Source organism: Musa acuminata, chromosome BXJ1-11, assembly GCF_036884655.1.
Source record: "Musa acuminata AAA Group cultivar baxijiao chromosome BXJ1-11, Cavendish_Baxijiao_AAA, whole genome shotgun sequence".
NCBI lineage: Eukaryota > Viridiplantae > Streptophyta > Magnoliopsida > Zingiberales > Musaceae > Musa > Musa acuminata.
In genome coordinates, this window is record NC_088337.1 from 33,108,198 (window position 1) to 33,126,307 (window position 18,110).

Sequence of the window (18,110 nt, forward strand, 5' to 3'; positions counted from 1 at the left end):
TGGGAGCTGATAGGTTTGACCTTTATAAATCACTGAAATGATGGTACTTGATCTTACGAGTGATATGCATGAGTTGCTTGAGATCTCATCTATTGGCTCATAAATCCAAATATTGATTGCGGTTGTACCTTTGGGAGTTCCTAATTTTTTTTCTGAGATCCTACGCATCGTTGGCCTTTCTTCATCATCTCAACTCCTCATGATACATTTCTTCATCCGCTTTTATTTGGATTAAAAATTGCTTGCTTAATAATTTTATTTTTATTATAATATATTTTGATCGTCCGATTAGAATACAAATCGAGCTCCTGTTTTACACTTGTCTCAGCTTGGTATTGGGAACTGTCATGTTCATCCGCGATATTGTATCCGACAAAGCCTGTCCTTGTTTAAGTTAGTCTTGATCATAAGGTATCCCGTGATATTGTATCTGACAAAGTCTGTCCTTGTTTAAGTTAGTCTTGATCGTAAGGTATCGATAGAATACCAAGCTTTTATGTGTCTCGAAGACGTGCCTTAATGTTGTCTTCGTTGATGTAATCGTATTGTATTGATTCGGGTTAATGGTATCGAACTATTGATCACGTCGATATGTTTATCACATGAGAATGAGGTATCGATAATATTATTTTTTCCACACTCATTCTTTATAATTTGAAATATTGTTTGATAGTGAACTGCATCATGCGTACATATCTATTTCATGAATTATCACAATATTATGATCAACTTTTGTCCGTACATAGTTGGAATTGATTGTGATAGGGAATAAGGTGACATCAACTTTGACTTGCTGACCCACCCAATAACCCGCTGCCACCTAAGTAGTGACGAGGACGTAGGAGCCCATGTGCCTCCCCCCTCACCCTCACCACAATAAGCAGTAGCGAAGCGACTTGTCACCCACCTGCCGATCTCAATTTCAGGAAATAAGGTGATAGGGAATAAGATGATCAACTTTTGTTTTGTTTGTATGTAGTCAGAATTGATTGTGATAGGGAATAAGGTGATGTTCGCTTTGACTTGCCGACCCACTCAGCTACCCGCTACCACGTAAGTAGTGACGAGGACTGAGGAGTTCATGTGCCTCCCCCTCCCTTTGGCAAGCGGTAGGGAAGTAACTTTTCATCCCCTGCCAACTGCGATTTCGAGAAAGGTCGCACGGAAGATCATGGTGAGCATTAACCCTTGACGACGGAGCCCATATCCCACTTTTCCGATTGCATGCCCGTAGGGAGCTTCGAGGCCCATTTCTCATTTTCCCGATCGCTCAGCACAAGCAACCATTGTCTATTTATCCGGTAGGCTCCGGCCCAAACGAACGATGCCCTTGTGATCATCCTTCACTAATGTCCTGACACGGTAAAACGTATCAATCAATCGTTGATATAAATGAGCCCTTAAATGATGACGAATTGAGGAGAGAAGCTATTAGCCTCCCGGTATCGATCACCCAGAAATTTCTATTATTCCTATTCCACCATTGATTTTACTATCGGAGGAGTCGAGTCGAGAACTCCCCCAATGCTGACCATATGTGCAGGAATCTCAGTGAAGCCAAGGTGCTCCTCGATTCAACTCCATAATCTCAAGGAAGTCCAACCACCTTGACCAAGCATGGAATCCACCTCGAGCGAATAAGTAGTATATCGAGATCGTGCCGACTAATTTTTTCCACTACAACCAACATCCAAGAGCACCATATGGACTTCCAAGATGAGCTTAAGCCTTCGGGAAGGGACCAAGCAGACGATGCAAAACTTGAATGCACACATCTTTACGTACTTACATATTTGTACAATGTGTCTATCTACCTATTTATCTTCAAGAAATGTGCCCTGAGCATGTATTGGTACATTTTGTGCACCCTCTTGAGATCCAAAATATTTTTATAAATTGACATTCGACACGTCATAATTATTTGATCGACGTTGATATGACTATCTATTCAATCAAAATTAATAAACATGTGATCTTATTATTATTACCTCGATGTTATCCATCAGAGATCATCGAGACGATTTGATCTTATCCCGAAGGCTTAAAGTTGTCCAGGTGATTCTTGTGGCGATCAAGTGAGGGGATTGTTATAGGGAACGAGGTGATATTCATGCGTCTAGTGTGGATTCCAATCTCCTTAGAGATCTTGTACAAAGGTTGACATCGGGGGAGGGGGGGATTTCTTGACCCAATCTCTCCGATAGTTAAATTAACTAGTCATGAAGTAATGGAAACAAGAGGGTTCAGAGTGTGGGGGGTTCAGTCCCTATGCAAGTATCAGGAATCGATTCTTATACCTAAGCAACCGGGGGTCCGCCCATCCCCATCCGAACGTCCTTCTTCTATTGTTCATTTATTCGAATGATTGGTCTATACGACCCATTGTGGCTTGTTGTCCGTAAAGGCTGACAAAAAGGGGAGTCGCTTATCAACCCTAGCAGTTGACGTAATCGGTCCGAGTAGCTCCTTACGGCCTGTTGTCCACAAGAGTCAGACCAAAGAGGGGTGTTGGTTTGTTCGATCGATCGCCTAGGGACCATTGCGCCTAGCGACTATCCATCGTCAATGACTTGGTCTTTGTCCCTCGCATCAACTTCGATCGACGTCAGAATCCTATCACTTATTTCATGCTCACATAATCGTTTTTAACATTAACTACTATCTCAACTCAACAATCGCTCCAACATGATGATAAAAAAAAAAAAAAAAAAAATCCCTAGATGCATACTTGAAATTGGCTGAGAAGTTTGAACTCCCACCACGAATTTCAGAACCGCTCGACTCATTCATCAATTCAAGGGATTTTTACCGAAAAATGGCATCGGAGTGATGAAGTAAGGTGCAGGGAACACAGCGTCAGCGTCTGTAGATGAAGTCGCAACCAAGACATCACGTCGGATGATGTTTTGGGAACACGAAGCACGATAATATATGATAGAGCTGAGCCTCGAAGCAGATATCATCGTTGCTCGCGTCAGTTGCCCGAGTGCGACTCCTTCGGTGTCGCAGCAGAGTTGAAAGCTCACGAAATGCGGAACTACGAAGCAGATATCATCGTTACTTGCGTCAGTTCCCCGAGTGCGACTCCATCGGTGCCGCAGCAGAGTTGAAAGCTCACGAAATGCTGAACTACGAGAACTGAAATAAAATATATCCGAAGATTGAGTGTTGGAAACGTAACTAACACATATAAAAAGGTTAACTAATGTCAACAAAGTCATGCCACCAAATAAAAAATATATATATAGCAGATAGATTCTCAACAAAGAGTTCACCTCTTTATTCCCTACCCAATACATGTAATCGTAGGACCTCTTGTAGCATATGCATGACAGTAACCAGAGTTCATTCATTCCACACAAGAGTTACTTGTGTATAGAGAAACAAGACCCGACTATTCTTTCAAGACATTCATTCATACATGAGACACACACATAAAAGATAGCATTGATCATTTCATTTCTATTTGGAGGTATATATCTCGCATCACTTCAAGGAATCAGATTTGGACATCTACACCCTGTGAAATCCTTACCCTTTTTTATTTTTTTTTTGAGTGGGTGTTTTGTATCCTTCTTTGACCATGTCATTGGGAAAACAGAAATTCCACTTCAAAGAAAAAAAAAAGAATGCAAGGGGGTTGAATGAAGCTCCAGCTGAAGTTTTTGTCCCAAGCAACCATAGGTGTAGGCAACTGTTCCAACCCATGCAAGGGCATCTAGAAACAATGAATCACACACAAAAAGTTGATGCCAATCACCAAGAAAGTTTATGCTAATCACTCAGATTAACAAAAGCATGACCAATCAACACAAAAGTTGATGCCAATCACTCAGTTAACTGTAGCAATTCATGCAAGAGGTAACCACTGTAGGAACCAAGAAAACTTGTAGTGATCGCAAATATCAGCAAAAAAGCCAACCAATAAATTTGGATGAAACAGTGTCGAACTATTTAGAAGCATTAGAAAACAAAATATTCCAAGATAAAGGTAGTCTAGAGGCATCTTGTTTGATAAACAGCTTAATTTTTGTGAGACCAATCTCACCTTCCATTCAAGCATAAGTGATTCAGCCTTCCTTCTTTCCCTGTACACCAAAAGTAGCACAGCAGCAGCATTGCCATGGCGTGCCTCAAAAAAAAAAAAAAAAAAGGCAGCCGACACTCTCCAAACACTCCAAGAGTCAATTACATCGATTCCAGAGCTGTTTTTTTGTCTTTTACAATCCAAGGGATAGAGAATAAGACCACTCTCTATACCTTTAATGCATATTTATTACACAACATTCTACTCCAAGTATGCTAAAGCATTAAAGAAGAAGACATACATTCTGGCACCACATAGACGACAAGTTGCAAGGTAAGGCACCACGCTTTGGAATTACAAACTCATTTTAGATTAATCACACCAAAGAACACAAAGAAACCAGAGAGAGATGGATTAGGTGGCCTATACAGAGTATATTGACTCGGTGGTAATGTTGATCAAGAAGCACTGGTACCAAGCATTTCAAGATTATAAGTGCAGAGAGGAGTAAAATTTTATGTACAACTTCCTTTATAACCAAATGATAATCAGGAATAGGATGAGAGTTATGAAACCATGATTTCATGTCATATACATATATCTAGGCAGTTGAAAGAATATTCCTTTACACATAATACAACAGTGACCAAATTTGGATTCAGTGATTTGCTTTTCTAAGTTGTACAAGATTATGACAACAAGTAGTAACGAAATAGACCTGCTTCAAGGGGAAATGATGAAGTAAAACCTCTGCAATGAAGCAAATATGTAACCTTCAGTGTGAGGATTGACAGAATGATTGAAACCCAAAGAAGTACATTTGAAAACAAATGATAAGAAATACAAATTCCTGAAAAATGCTTCAAAGGCAACTGATGCAGAAAATAAATCTGAAGAAATAAAATAGAAGAAAGAAATTGGGGTACAAATCGAGAGTATAATTTTTGGATGTCCTCAAAGTGTTAAGAATTACATGCAGAACACTGTCTTCTAAGAAAGTGAAAGAGACTTGGTTCATTTTCTAGTGTCAAAAGCCTTCTACAGAAGCATTCTTGGACTAATGTGGAAGTACAAAATAGTTGCCTCAATAGAAGAGAAAGTTAGTTCCAATGGATTCTTTAGCATTTAGAAAAGCAATTCCTTTAGTTGTTTGATCTGAATATAATTTAAGCTATTTTTAAATTCCATTTACTAGTTCTTTCATTTGTTCTTTTTGAAGGGCAACTGCACTGAGCAATATGATGCTTATTATGGCTTTGAATCTTTCTTTGTACATTGAGATTAGGAGAGCTATGTTTCAGCTCCTTCAGGTTCAAGGCCTTGTCCTTTGATCTTTATCATGCTTAAGTTCAAAGATGTCACAGATTTACATTAGCATCCAAGATTATATCCAACAGCAGATTATACATTAGTGTTTTTTAATAGAAAATCATCTCTTCGATCAAACTTGCCTATTAGCAAAGTATTATATCAAGCTGGTTGAGAAATGATCTTTCATTTAACTACTGTAAAACTTTGGTCAGTGATGTATACAGAGAGACAGAAAATTGCAATAACAGTATTGTCATCCCCACTACGCCTCCAAGCTAACAGTCAGGGGTTGCAAAATCCAGTTCAAAATAGGGTCATAGTATAATTATATCTTGTAAAGACATTGGTCTAACAACAAGGATCGAGTTTGCAACAAGTATTGATTTACAGTTTGGGCAGAAAAGAAATCTTTGCCACAATTTCATTATCATTAATTTCAGAACTATGACAATATATTGCTTGACTAAGTATAATCAGTGTATTTAGGATAAACTAACGACAGCAATTTCCATAACCAACCTATTATAACTCTCCTTGCGGTGAGTTAGACTTTAGAGTAGACTTCCCAGTGGGTAGGGCTGAACTTGTTATCATCATGCTCACTCAAAATTATCTGTGCACCAACTGATGCCCTCGTGAAGCTCAACAATTGCGACTGAAGAAAATGCAGGAAATCAGGACAGCCGTCCAATATATTTTTGTTGTGTTGCTCTCCCATGAGTTCCTTGGGAGAGATCATCACTAAAGACTCAAGAGAACCAGCCTTCCCCAGTAAAAATTTCACCAAGCATATCTCATTGCTGTGACCCTTGAAGCTATTGATCTTTATCATCTTAAGGTACTCAAAATCAACCTCTGGAGGCTCCTCCTCCGATACCACCAAATATTTCTCAATGAAAGGATCACCCATGTTGGTTGGAAGCTGCAAGAATTCATCAGTGAATTAGGAATTGAAAAAGACAAGGAAAAAGAAGTCCATCACACTTACTACCACTCAATTCAACAACCAACCTCTATGAACAGTTTCTCCAATCTAGGGCATTGGCAAAGCCTAAAGAAGCCATAGATGTCCATTAGATTGTCATCAGTCATCATACCCATCAGCAGTTGCAACTCTCTCAAGTTTCTAAAGTTCCTGAATTCCCCGATTGCTTTCACACCTTCAGCCACAATGTACTAGGAAAAAAGAGGAAGGGGAAAGAGGTTCCAATATGCCATCAAGAATCACACTAGTGACGCGAAATATATCCCAAATTACCAAAGAAAACCCACAATTCTCTGTTACCTGAAGCGAAAGATTGCAAAGGGTCAAGACCTTGACGTTGGAGAGTTCGCCGAGTGCCTTCACCCAATTGCTCCGAGGTAGGCTTGACACAGGGCTGCCTGAGCTGATGTACACGTCCTCTAGTCTGCTGGGGCTATCGAACGAGTAGGTTGTGAGGTAATTTCCACTGAATCGGAAGCGCCGGAGGCCGGCAGACGAGATCGTGACCTCCAAGGCCCTCACACAGCCGACGATGGTGAGGCTGGTGAGACGGCTGCTGGCGGCCGTGATCATGATCCGCCGGAGCTTGCGGCAGAGACAGAGATCGAGCGACCGAAGGAAGGGACAAGCGGCGATGATCCTCCTCAGAGCGGCGTCGGTGACATGCGCCGCTTGGAGACTGAGGACCTCCAGGGAGGAGAGCCGCTTGATGTTGGCGCTGGGACTCGAGAGGTGGAGCCCAGAGATCGTTAGCCGGGCGAGACTGGAACACTCAGAGATAGAGAAGAAGAAGGCGGAGGAGACGGCAGCGCGATCGTTCCTTCTGGCGCGCCGCCCGGGGCGGGCGGAAGTGGCGGCGAGGGAGAGGGGCGAGACGACGAGGCTGAGGTCCTCGACGCCGCAAGAGGCAGCGTACTCGAGCCAGCGCTTGATGTCGGCGTCGTAGCGGCGGCCCGGGGGGAGAGCGACGAAGAGGGCGTCGATCCGGCGGCCGAGGCCCCGCGCGGAGAGGCATCGGTCGACGCCCGCGACGAATTCATCGGAGGCGGAGTCCCCGAGGTCGGTGGGCGGGGAGAATTCGAGGGCGGCGAGGTGGGGCCAGCGGAGGCGCCAGAGGGCACGCCACCGGGAGGAGAGCGCGCCGGTGCGGATGGCGTACTTGAGGGGGAGGAGGGAGAGGATGTGGAGTCGGACGGTGTCGGGGAGCTCAGTGAGGCGATCGTCGCCTCCCTTCTCACCGGCATCGCGTCCGCCGTCGCCGGATGACGATGAGGAGGAGGAGGAGGCCGAGGCCGAGGACGAGGAAGGAGGGGAGAGGGAGAGGTCGGCGGCCCACCGGGACTTCTTCTTCTGCCTCATGATGGCTTGGAGGAGACGGCAAAGCCTTTCTGTGCTTTCGCCTGCTCTATTTGCCTTTCCTCTTCCTCGCCTCCTTTTGGTCTTCTATTACGGACAGCTGCAGCAGCAGCAGCAGAAGAGAGGGCTCGTTTTAGCCATCAATTCATTTAACCGCACGGAAGCGGGAATAAAAGCCCAAAAGGAATTAGTAAGATTTAGAAAAGGTTTTACTTTTACGGCTTTACCGCACGCGCAACCTGACACGGTTACCACCGGCCGAATCAGCCGTCGGAATCGTCACGGGTGTTGTGGTCGAACCCCATACCCCCTTCCCACACCACACCGATCCGACCCGCCACTGACGCTCCACTCCTCGATGAGTCGTTGTTGATGACGTGCGACTCGTAAATTCCGCAAGAGAAAAATAATAATAATAATAATAATAATAATTATTATTATTATGGTTGATGTGGGGTGACATGAACGTGTCACGTGGATCCCATGTGACGAGCAACACATCAAATCAAATGATGAGGACGGTGACGTGGTTAGACGGAGAAAAAATAGAGAGAGAGAGAGAGAGAGAGAGAGAGAGAGAGATGCATGATTTTGTGGAATGGATTCGGACAAAATGTACAAAGCCTGTAGTCTTTGGTTCTTGTCGCATTGTCATGGTCTGTCTGCTGACCAATTTGGATTCGTTCATTCACATGCTGTTGATTTCAACGTATGTTGTTGAGATCGATTGCTCTCTCTCTTTGCATTGCTGGGTGTTTCTCTATTAAAATGCGATTTGTTGTTGATTTCGATGTATGCTGTTGAGATGGATTTTGCCTTCTCTTGCATGCTGGATTTCTCTCTACTAAAATGTGATGGATGGATGGATGGTTGGGTTAATCTCGGCACATTATTAATGTTGATTGTTTATTTTTGTAGCAGCATTGGATTTGCTGGATCTTTGATGAACGCATATGTTTCATGTGAAACAGACAATTTTGACATCTTGTTTTCCTTTTCCTTACCCCCCCCCACAAAAAAAAAAGTATTTCAAGATCGAGAATTAGATCTAAGAGAGAAAAAACTTGGATAGCATTCGGCCCCCCATTCATGTTTTCATTTTTATTTTTTCCTTCATGCATGGTTCCTTGGGGAGCATTTTGATGGATTTGAAGTGTTGCCCTCTCATCTGTTCCTAACATATCTAATTGAAGAAAGAGGCATGGCCACATCAAACCCACCTTGAATTCGATCAATCTCTATGGCTGCCATATATCTCATCTCATTCACATCAATATTGATCTTGAACAAGAATACAAAACTTAGAATCCATCTACTGTTCACATTAGCATTTGTAAGAAAATACACTTTGCTCAACAATCAGATCAACTCGACCGCTAAAATGAACAACTTCTCTTGTAATTGGCACGACACAGGCAACATCTGCCACTCCATCAGATGCAGCACTTGAAACCGGTGTAACACCTTAACTGGAAGCAATGTGCTCCTCTCCTCCCCACCTTCTTGGGCTTCACATCTGCAAAAACTCGATTCGGGATTTAATGTTTCGATGCTCTTTGATGCCCACATGCTTAGATGCAAGAAGACGATACTTGTATGCTTGGTTCTCGATGCATCACAAATAGCAAATTGACAAAGCGATCGACATGTGCAAACCATCTTGGTGGTTTCTTATAAGATATATCAGATAAATGGCAAACAGTGATGATGTTTAGTTAAGAAGTAAAATTAAGAAATCAGATATAACAGCAAACTAAGTCGACAAGCCATGCTACCTCCAGACTTAATAGTTTTCCTTCGTTTTTTTACATCTCTAGTCATCAGGATTTACCAGACTTGCATGATTGATTGCCTAGGGAACTGCTTAGATCTGCTTGATTCGTATCATCTTGAAAGATCACAACTTAATGCGAGAATATGATGTTCATTGAAAGCATACTAGCATAAAAGAAACGATGAAAATGATTTTTGCACAAACTATAAAGAGTGACATGTTTGTTTATGCTTCAAATGGGGACATAGTAAGATAAAAATAGCATGCTTAAATTTCTTAATTATATTCAACTCATCTTCGAACATATAACCTACGCATAAACTGCATGCTTAATTTTCTTTTTTCTTATGTCCGCTGCTCTTTAAAACTGTAGCCAAGGACTACTATATTCTTCTCATGTGCGCCCTATGCAGGAAAAGAAAATGATAGCACACAAACAAAAAAGAGCACTCTTAAATTGTGCATAGCATCTGTGTATCATGGCATGATAAATGTCTATGGGTTGGCTATCAGGATCTCGCAGAGCACCACCTTGATCTAGTTAAGAACTAAAGCAAAAGAATTCGAATCATAATGAAGTTCTACTTATATCAAGATTCTTTTTTGGTTGCCCCACCATATACTACGTGGTCTCTCACCTGATTTTCCCAGCTTCCGAAGTGATGCCTTTGTATCGTGAAAACGAACCTTGTATTCCTTCTTCCAAGCTGCATAACGAACCTTCAACTTCTGAAGCTCTTCGATCGATTTTTTAACAGACCCCAACTGCCCAGATTTCACCTCACTAAGAACACGTGCATCGTCCTCAAATATCTGTTTCTGCTTCTCAAACTCCTTCGTTAATTGACCAACAGCATTATTTCTGCCATCCACATCCTTTGACAGTCCAGTTTCAGAGCCATGATGCTTAGTTGGTGGTCGTGCATCAGCAGGCATATCAAATTTTCCAGGTTGTTTAACCATGTCATTAGCAGCAAGGCTCTTCTGTACTGCAGCTAGGCTCACCTGTTTGCGATTGCAAGTTAAATCAATTATGCATGAACAATCTATTTTGAATTCCAGGAGCATGTACAAAATACCGAAAATACAAATGTGCATTCAGCTGATGGATAAGATTTAATCAGGTATTACCACTTCGAGTTGTTCTTTTTTCTCTTAACTATCCCTACCACCTCCCCCATCTTTAAAGAGGTAGAGAAAATCATGAGAACATTGTCGTAAAAAGTTAAGTGCTGAATTTCCCAAGCCAGAAGGAAAAGAAACAACCACAAGAAACAAGATGGTTCCCAAAAGCTCACCAAAACTACAAATAAACAGTTCACAGTAAGACCACATACTGGTGCAGACTCTAAAATCTAAATGATGATCCAATATTTGAGTAATGTGTACACCTAATTAGTTGGACGTAGAAAATATTAAGAAGCATCTTAAACTCTCTTAGAAAGAAAAGCAATATTCATTTAGTCATCACTTCAGAGCATAGAAATTCAGAATAATCAAGGGTATCAATATATTAGAGTGTGTTTTCCTTTTAGTAACTAAGTTAGTCAATCTCACCTTCAAAGACTCTATCTGTTTCTGATATAATTCCTCCATGGACTTCATCTTTTCCTCACACAGTGACCATTTGTCCTCAATCTGCTGAACTTGTTGCAACAGTTCAACATTCTCCTCCTCTTTCTGTCTCATTTCTGTCTTCATCTTAAGAACCTGCTTCTCGAGCTCTTCTGATCTGGAAGCATGCAACTTATCGTGGTCCTTGTCTGAAGCCTGCATTCATGATCATGAAATTTGTGCAGAAGTACTCATATGGTAATATTGCTCTTAGGCAAAAGAAACTCTATAATGTGTTTTATAGCTCAGGGAAATTTTAAATAGAATGAAATATCCTAGATCTATGTGTTAACAAAACAAATTTTTAATTGAGTAGCCTCATGCTCAGAACCGACGACAGACAAACTGCACCAGTTTTTTTAGTAAAAAATTGCATATGTGGTTTAATATGTTACCTAGATTTACAGAAAGAGATACCACATAACCAGTGGAGCAGCATTGTATTGATTTTCCATTCAACACCAAGAATCCATGTATGGTGCACCTCAACAATCAGATACATAAAGATAATTCACATCATTGCTTGCAGTTAAAGAAGACATTTCATTTTACACAAAGAATTAAGCACCTCACCAATATTTGTATATAATTTAAAAGCATTTACCATCCACACCCTTCTATTCTGGCATAATTAATTTGAATTTTTGTTTCTATATATCATCATGTCATTTCTCTCCTTCTCCTTGCTCACTCTCTCTTGAGTTTGACACTTCAATAAATGTCTCAAGTTCATGTCCATGCAACACTGCATTGAAGCTGTGGATAACAATAAAAGTTGTAGCCACAGCATTAAACAAGTTCACATCACATTCATTTGTACTAGAGTTGAATAAGTTACTTGAAAATTTTCAGTGAATCACCGCTAATTCTGCACGTGAAATATTAAAAGGTAGTTTCAGTCGAATTAGTAAATATAAAACTAATTTGAGGCTTTCAAGGAATTGATGAATCCATTGCTAACCCCTCTTGTAAAAACAATAACATTGCAAAAATATGTCAGATACTCCATTAATGTTCAATTTTTTCACTTGTTCAGAAAATATTGAAGGTTACTTAAGCATATTTGCTAGATGACTTATTTACACAAATACTGATTTTTTTTTCTATGATGGACAAATTGGATATATACTTCAGTTATGTTTTATCTTGTGTCTCTTATAGTCATCAGATGATGGTCAATGAGATCAAAATAATACATCACCCTATTGCTTCTCTACAATTTGGAGCATAAATTTGATAAAAGTAAATATCTTTCCAAACATCCTATAGCCAACCATAATCATGTCATAATTGTATCAATACTGATATTCAAGCTTCACAACCATATCCTTATTACTTTAAACAAGTAAAAAAGCAAACAAGTGCTGAGTTATCCTATTAAGCATGCTGAAGTTTATTAGGTCTGCATTAGTTCCTGTAGCTAAACGACTCTGATTACACAATGTCCAACTATTATAATTCTTAATTAACTTCAGCATTTGTCAAAATATTTTATAGTGATTATGCGTAAGACAAACAGACTTTTGCTGTTATGCAATAAACTTCAAAAAATTAAGATTCAGGCATATCGACTCGCTCCTTACCATTATGCTGAAAATTGAACATACTCTACACCAATAGCATCTAAAAATTACCACATTTTTTTTACTGATCCAAAAGAAGTTTATGCACTTCTGGAAACATCAACTTTGGAAAATGTAATTCTCGTGGAGGGTAAAGTTTATCCTAAGCAACATTAGTTTCTTGTTTTTTTTTTTCCAAGCAAGAAATTGAATCAAACATCAAAATTAAATTACCTCCTCCGCCTCTACATAGCCGCTGTGGTCACCGTTCTCATCTTCCGGATCTTCCAAGGATGCCTTCAAAGAAACAAAGATTTCAGGCACTTGTTCGTAGTACAGTAACTCTTCATCTTTAGTTTATCTCAGCTATCTCTTACCTTGATGCCAATACTGAATTCCCTCGACTCCGACCTCGCATCCCCTTCCATCACACCAGGATCTTTCGACGAAGATCCTGCCTCGTTCCTCCCAATGCTAAATTTCATAGGCAGGGATTTTTTCGCGGAAGGAAGGCGACGTCTCATCGTGGGTCGGGCCGGAAGTGCTGGTGGGACGTCCTTCGGTTTCTCTTCCCTCAGCTTGAGGGCATCCAGCATTTCTTCTAGCACGCTACGAGCAACGGTCGGAATCGCCGGGAAGGAGGACGCCATGATGATGCCAAAACTTCCAATCCCAAGCAGCAGAGAGAAACACAATGCTCTTCCCGCAATCAGAGCACCAGTTTCTTCAAATCAAAGACCAGAGGTCCTCAAAAACACAGATCGAGAACAACCGGCGGCCTACAAATCCCACCACGGAGGCCCCTTACCAGCTCATAAAGCTCCCTCCTGTCCTTACCTCAAGGGAAAACTCGTCAAAATCGAAACTTGGGTGTCTTGTTTCGTAGAAAAGCCAACAAAACCCCACCAAGATTGCAAATTTTCATTATCCTAACCAAATTAAACGCGAAAAGAATCAAAATACTGACGAACCTTAGGGTTCTTGATCCTGCATACTTCACAAATTAAACAAAATGAAAAGAAAAAAAAAGGAGAGGATAAAAAAATAATTTCGGGAAGGATGAACACGACCACCACTTCCCGAAATACAAACACAACAAACGAACGCGAGTTGCAGAAAGAAACAAGAAACGGCGAGATTGTCTTGGAATTAAACGGCGAAGAGCTCATCCTGATTCCGTTGCGCCACGAGGAATGAGGCGGCAACATCGGGAGGTGCTAATAATTATATGCATATGTCGTAATTATCCCTCTATATTTAAATATTGGCCGATGCATTCAATCCAACTTCCATCGGCTATTATTTTCTTAGGTCCGTTAAAACTCAAATTAACATTACTATTTTTTATCTATATATTTTGAAATTATATTTTTATCTATATTTTAAAAATTAATTAATTAAAAGTGTTGATATATCGTTCCGAAAGGTCGAAAGTTTGAATAGATCAAACGTTAATATGGATTATAGTTGTTCAGACGTGATTCAGATCTAACTGCGACCTATTCCAAGTTAGTTACGGTTCGTCTGACCCAACGAGTAGTTCAAGGTTTAGCCTAGCTGATCCCGTGAAAATTTTCTAAGATATTATAGTGGTTCTTTTTCTAATACCAATCTGTTAATGTAGATTCTATTATCCAAACTAGGGAGATGGTTCGAATCCAATTAAGGTCCATTCCAAGTTTGTTCGTCTTAGTCTAGGCCATAGTTTGTGATACATAAATCTTTAAAAAACTAAATCGAGAGCGTTCCTAACGAAACGAATACCTTTTCGACAATCAAGTTAGGTTAGGGTTTTCGATTGATCCAACTAATTAATTGGAGTTGATGATGAATTGTGCTTGAGAACATACTAAGAATCCCTTTATGACCCTAATGATAATTATGCTCGAGATCGTCGATGGTAAGAGAGAAATATCCAATGTTTCGAGTCGAAACATTGCATGATGATCGTCGTACTTAATATATACATTGGCTAACTGCAACCTTTCATCATAAAAATTTTAACTGACAAATTTAAATTTTTACATAATTATAGAGATCGATCTGAGCAACTAAATAAACCGATAAATCAAGAATCAATCCTTGATGTGTACGGTTCGCCGATTAGAATGTTTGAATTATAAAAAGATTAAAATACCCTCATGTTTTGTTTATTAAAGAAACGTTTGATATATTTAAAAAATATTTTGATTTCATTTATTTTAATGATAAAATAATACAAAACAGATATATTGGTTACTCTTTCCTTCTCTAAGCCATATACCCATTCCAATCAATTTTCTTTCCCTATGTTACAAAAAAAATTCATCTACTAAAACACATATATCTAAACTAGTTTACAATATTTTAGTCATATTATTTTTGAGAAAAAGAGTTACAATATTTTTGTCTAGTCTTGCAGCTGGAAGTATTATAAATTATATTCACTATAGCTTATCCTTTTCTATTGTCATTCTTCCATATTGAGTGAATACAAATATTATAACTCTCTTTAAAATAAATAAATATAAACTTAAAGACTATGAGAAAAAAAAAAGATTTTTGTCATACTTTATGTCAAAACCTTCCTAATATCCATACAAGTCACCAAAAGTCTTATATAAATTATTTTATAAAAACTAAGACTTATAATAAGATTAATAAGATTTAAGATGATTTAAACTACTTATTGAGGGTCTTGTGGAATAACATCGATCACACTCTTACGGAGTAACATCTCTTTAACGGTTATCGTACATATTTTTGTCACATAAATATGCTTAAATATATTATAATAGCATTGTAACTCATTATGATACTTGTTTTAATAATAAAAGTCATAGACTATCTTTTAAAATATCTTTCATATCCTGCTCTGATACCATGATAAAATGAGATGCGATGAAGAAGATCGTATAATCTCATTCAAGTGAGCATAGATTTACTCTATTTAGTTATTCTAATCTTATTATGAACATAATCTTCTATTAATAATAAGATTAATAAGTAAGATTTAAGAGGAATTAAACTAATTATTAAGCGTTTTGTTGAGTAACATCGATCACGCTCCTATGGAGTAATATCTCTTTAACGATTATGGTGCATACTTTTATCACGTAAATGTGTTTGAATATATTATAATAGTATTATTACTCGATTGATTTATACAAGGGTTAAAAGAGTCACGCGTAGATAGATCGATCGATCGATCGAGTTAGATATCCTAATAGTGGAGCCGATGAATCGAGTTTGATATCCTAATAGTGGAGTCGATAAACTAATTAGGAATAAAATGATGCATGATTATATGACATGATAATTTAGAATGAATTTGTGTACAATATATGCATGACTCATTTGATTATGACTTCAAAATTTAAATGTTACATTTCAAAAAAATAAAATCAATTAAACCACATATATTGCATCTGATTTTACATTGCCATCCATCTCCAAGCCGACCTCAACTTTCCGTCGTCTTCTATGTCGTTCCTTCACGCATCTTCAATTCTGTCGTCGACCGATTCGGAGTTCCCGACATGAACGTCCTCGTCGGAGATGAACTTGCTCCAGAACCAATGCTTCTTCCAGACCAGAATTATCTCTTCGATGGGTACGCCCTTGGTCTCGGGCAAAAAGAAGGCGATGAAGGCAGTCATGATCGCCACCCACCCGGCGAAGAAGTAGAAGAGGCCAAACTTGAGGTGACACAGTGCGGTCAGAAACACCTGGGCGATCAAGAACGTGAAGAACATGTTGACGGAGACGGTGATGCTTTGCCCAGCCGAGCGGATCTCGAGGGGGAAGATCTCACTTGGTACCAACCACCCCAGAGGCCCCCATGACCATGCAAAGGCTGCAACGTAGAAGCAGATGAAGAGCACTATGATGCTGGCGTAGTTCTTTGTTACATCGGTGGCCACACCGCTGATCCCAAACTTCAGCGCAATTAGAGTTCCCACCACCAACTTTTGCGCCGCAAAAATCATTCCGACATTAATCATCCGCTCAATCGAAGAATTCGTGAAGTGATCGATCCAGAAATGATACCTACCTGAGATACGAGCATCTGTGCGCCTCCTTGCAAGAAGAGCTTTCGGCGTCCAAGCTTGTCCACGGTGGCGATCGAGACGAAGGTGCCGAAGACGATCACGATGCCGGTGATCACTGCCGACGCGAGGGAGGCCTCGTTGCCGAAGCCGATGGTTTTGAAGAGCACGGGAGCGTAGAACATGATGACATTAATGCCGGTGAGCTGCTGGAAGCAGGGGATCAGAATGGCCATGGTGAGCTGCGGCCTGTACTTCCTCTGCAATATGTTGGACCAAGGGTGGTGGACGCTCTTGGCCGCATCGCTGGCCGCCACGAGGTCGTCGTACTCGGCTCGGATGTCTTCGGTGCCACGGATTTTGCGGAGCATGGCCTTGGCCTCTTCGTCGTGGCCGCGCTCGATGATCGAGTTGGGAGTGTCGGGCAGCACCAGCGAGCCGATGGTGATGACGAGGGCCGGGACCGCGGCGAGCCCGAGGCTGACGCGCCATCCCCAGCCACCTTTGATGGAGGCTGTCCCGTAGTTGATGAGGTTGGCGACGAAGATTCCGACGGTGATCATCAGCTGGAAGCCGATGTTAAGCGTGCCCCGGAGATCAGCAGGTGCCATCTCGGAGAGGTAGAGCGGCACAGCCTGCACGCAAGCATACAACAGAGCAGAGCACAGTCAAGAAAACCGGTTTGCGTCCCTACTCGGACAGGGATGATTCTGTTGGAGCAAATAAATCGATCGTTTTGCCTGATTCGCGAAGCCAATGCCGATTCCGAGGAGGACGCGGCCGAGTATGAGCATCAGGACGTTCATGGCGGCGCCGTTGATGGCGGAGCCCAGCAGAAAGGTGATCCCTCCCGCGAACATGGACCACTTCCTCCCGAACATCCTCGTCACCGTCGACGCAAGGAAGGATGAAAGGAGAGCGGCCCAATACAGAGAGGACGTGAAGAGAGTCAGCAACTGGCTGTCGAACTTGCAGTATTGGTTGGTGCTCGAGTCTGCCATCTGCTGCTTGTAGACCGACGGAAAGAAACGGGAGAGGAAGGAATCCATGGACGTCACTCCACCTTCGACCACACAGTAAAAGAAAGGTCGTGTTTTTAGCAGAGTAAGCATGCGGGGTTTAGTATCGAATGCAGGAGGATAAATGTACCAGAAATTCCAATGTCGTAGCCAAAAATAAGGCCACCGGAGGAGGCGACGAGGCAAGTCAGGAAGACGAAGAGCGTCATCTTCCCCGGGTGCTCCTTGCCACCGCCCGTGCTCACGATCACTCCGACCGCCATGGTATGCAATCTCCTCCAACTTCTGAGACACAACGAGGGCGAAGAGGAGCGGAGGCTTCTCGATGCTCTGAGTCGAACAAGGAGGACGTGCTTATAAAGGAGCTCGAGGAAGGCAACAAGCTGGAGCAGTTATCCTTCAGCGGATGATATCCAGTTGGGATTCCTGCCGAT

At 41.1% G+C, this 18,110-nt stretch overlaps 3 protein-coding genes across 4 annotated transcripts; all 3 read right to left on the reverse strand.

The window, feature by feature from the left end:
• Window positions 1–4,531: 4,531 nt before the first annotated feature.
• On the reverse strand, window positions 4,532–7,815 carry LOC135585427 (F-box/LRR-repeat protein At3g03360-like). Its single transcript, XM_065091280.1, has 4 exons — window positions 6,624–7,815; window positions 6,350–6,514; window positions 5,858–6,260; window positions 4,532–4,777 (listed from the first exon to the last, which is right to left on the reverse strand). The coding sequence occupies exons 1-3, from the start codon at window positions 7,680–7,682 to the stop codon at window positions 5,883–5,885; spliced, it is 1,602 nt and encodes a 533-aa protein (XP_064947352.1). The 5' UTR covers window positions 7,683–7,815; the 3' UTR covers window positions 4,532–4,777; window positions 5,858–5,882.
• Window positions 7,816–8,905: 1,090 nt separating this feature from the next.
• On the reverse strand, window positions 8,906–13,835 carry LOC135597800 (myosin-2-like). 2 transcript variants are annotated; one of them, XM_065091281.1, is made up of 6 exons: window positions 13,601–13,835; window positions 13,007–13,456; window positions 12,864–12,926; window positions 11,011–11,223; window positions 10,092–10,458; window positions 8,906–9,195 (listed from the first exon to the last, which is right to left on the reverse strand). In XM_065091281.1, exons 2-6 carry the CDS (start codon window positions 13,277–13,279, stop codon window positions 9,113–9,115), a joined length of 999 nt encoding a protein of 332 aa, XP_064947353.1. In that variant the 5' UTR covers window positions 13,280–13,456; window positions 13,601–13,835; the 3' UTR covers window positions 8,906–9,112. The 2 variants fall into 2 exon arrangements, with proteins under 2 accessions (XP_064947353.1, XP_064947354.1); XM_065091282.1 differs by having other exon boundaries at window positions 13,007–13,353; window positions 13,438–13,835.
• A 2,267-nt stretch (window positions 13,836–16,102) lies between these two features.
• On the reverse strand, window positions 16,103–17,939 carry LOC103972676 (sugar transport protein MST3-like). Its single transcript, XM_009387020.2, has 4 exons — window positions 17,807–17,939; window positions 17,398–17,720; window positions 16,663–17,292; window positions 16,103–16,576 (listed from the first exon to the last, which is right to left on the reverse strand). The coding sequence occupies exons 1-4, from the start codon at window positions 17,937–17,939 to the stop codon at window positions 16,103–16,105; spliced, it is 1,560 nt and encodes a 519-aa protein (XP_009385295.2).
• Window positions 17,940–18,110: the final 171 nt, after the last annotated feature.

What these genes read in the sequence shown, in the direction of transcription:
- LOC135585427 (XM_065091280.1), bottom strand. Translation starts at nt 7,682, where the DNA reads ATGAGGCAGAAGAAGAAGTCCCGGTGGGCCGCCGACCTCTCCCTCTCC. An exon ending in TTTGCAATCTTTCGCTTCAG is followed by an intron (nt 6,515 to 6,623) that starts GTAACAGAGAAT and finishes CTTTTTTCCTAG; the next exon opens with TACATTGTGGCTGAAGGTGT. An exon ending in TGGAGAAACTGTTCATAGAG is followed by an intron (nt 6,261 to 6,349) that starts GTTGGTTGTTGA and finishes GAATTCTTGCAG; the next exon opens with CTTCCAACCAACATGGGTGA.
- LOC135597800 (XM_065091281.1), bottom strand. Translation starts at nt 13,279, where the DNA reads ATGGCGTCCTCCTTCCCGGCGATTCCGACCGTTGCTCGTAGCGTGCTA. An exon ending in AATTCAGTATTGGCATCAAG is followed by an intron (nt 12,927 to 13,006) that starts GTAAGAGATAGC and finishes GTTTCTTTGAAG; the next exon opens with GCATCCTTGGAAGATCCGGA. An exon ending in TCGGAAGCTGGGAAAATCAG is followed by an intron (nt 9,196 to 10,091) that starts GTGAGAGACCAC and finishes GAGTTTTTGCAG; the next exon opens with ATGTGAAGCCCAAGAAGGTG.
- LOC103972676 (XM_009387020.2), bottom strand. Translation starts at nt 17,939, where the DNA reads ATGGCGGTCGGAGTGATCGTGAGCACGGGCGGTGGCAAGGAGCACCCG. An exon ending in CTACGACATTGGAATTTCTG is followed by an intron (nt 17,721 to 17,806) that starts GTACATTTATCC and finishes GTGTGGTCGAAG; the next exon opens with GTGGAGTGACGTCCATGGAT. An exon ending in GCATTGGCTTCGCGAATCAG is followed by an intron (nt 17,293 to 17,397) that starts GCAAAACGATCG and finishes GCTTGCGTGCAG; the next exon opens with GCTGTGCCGCTCTACCTCTC.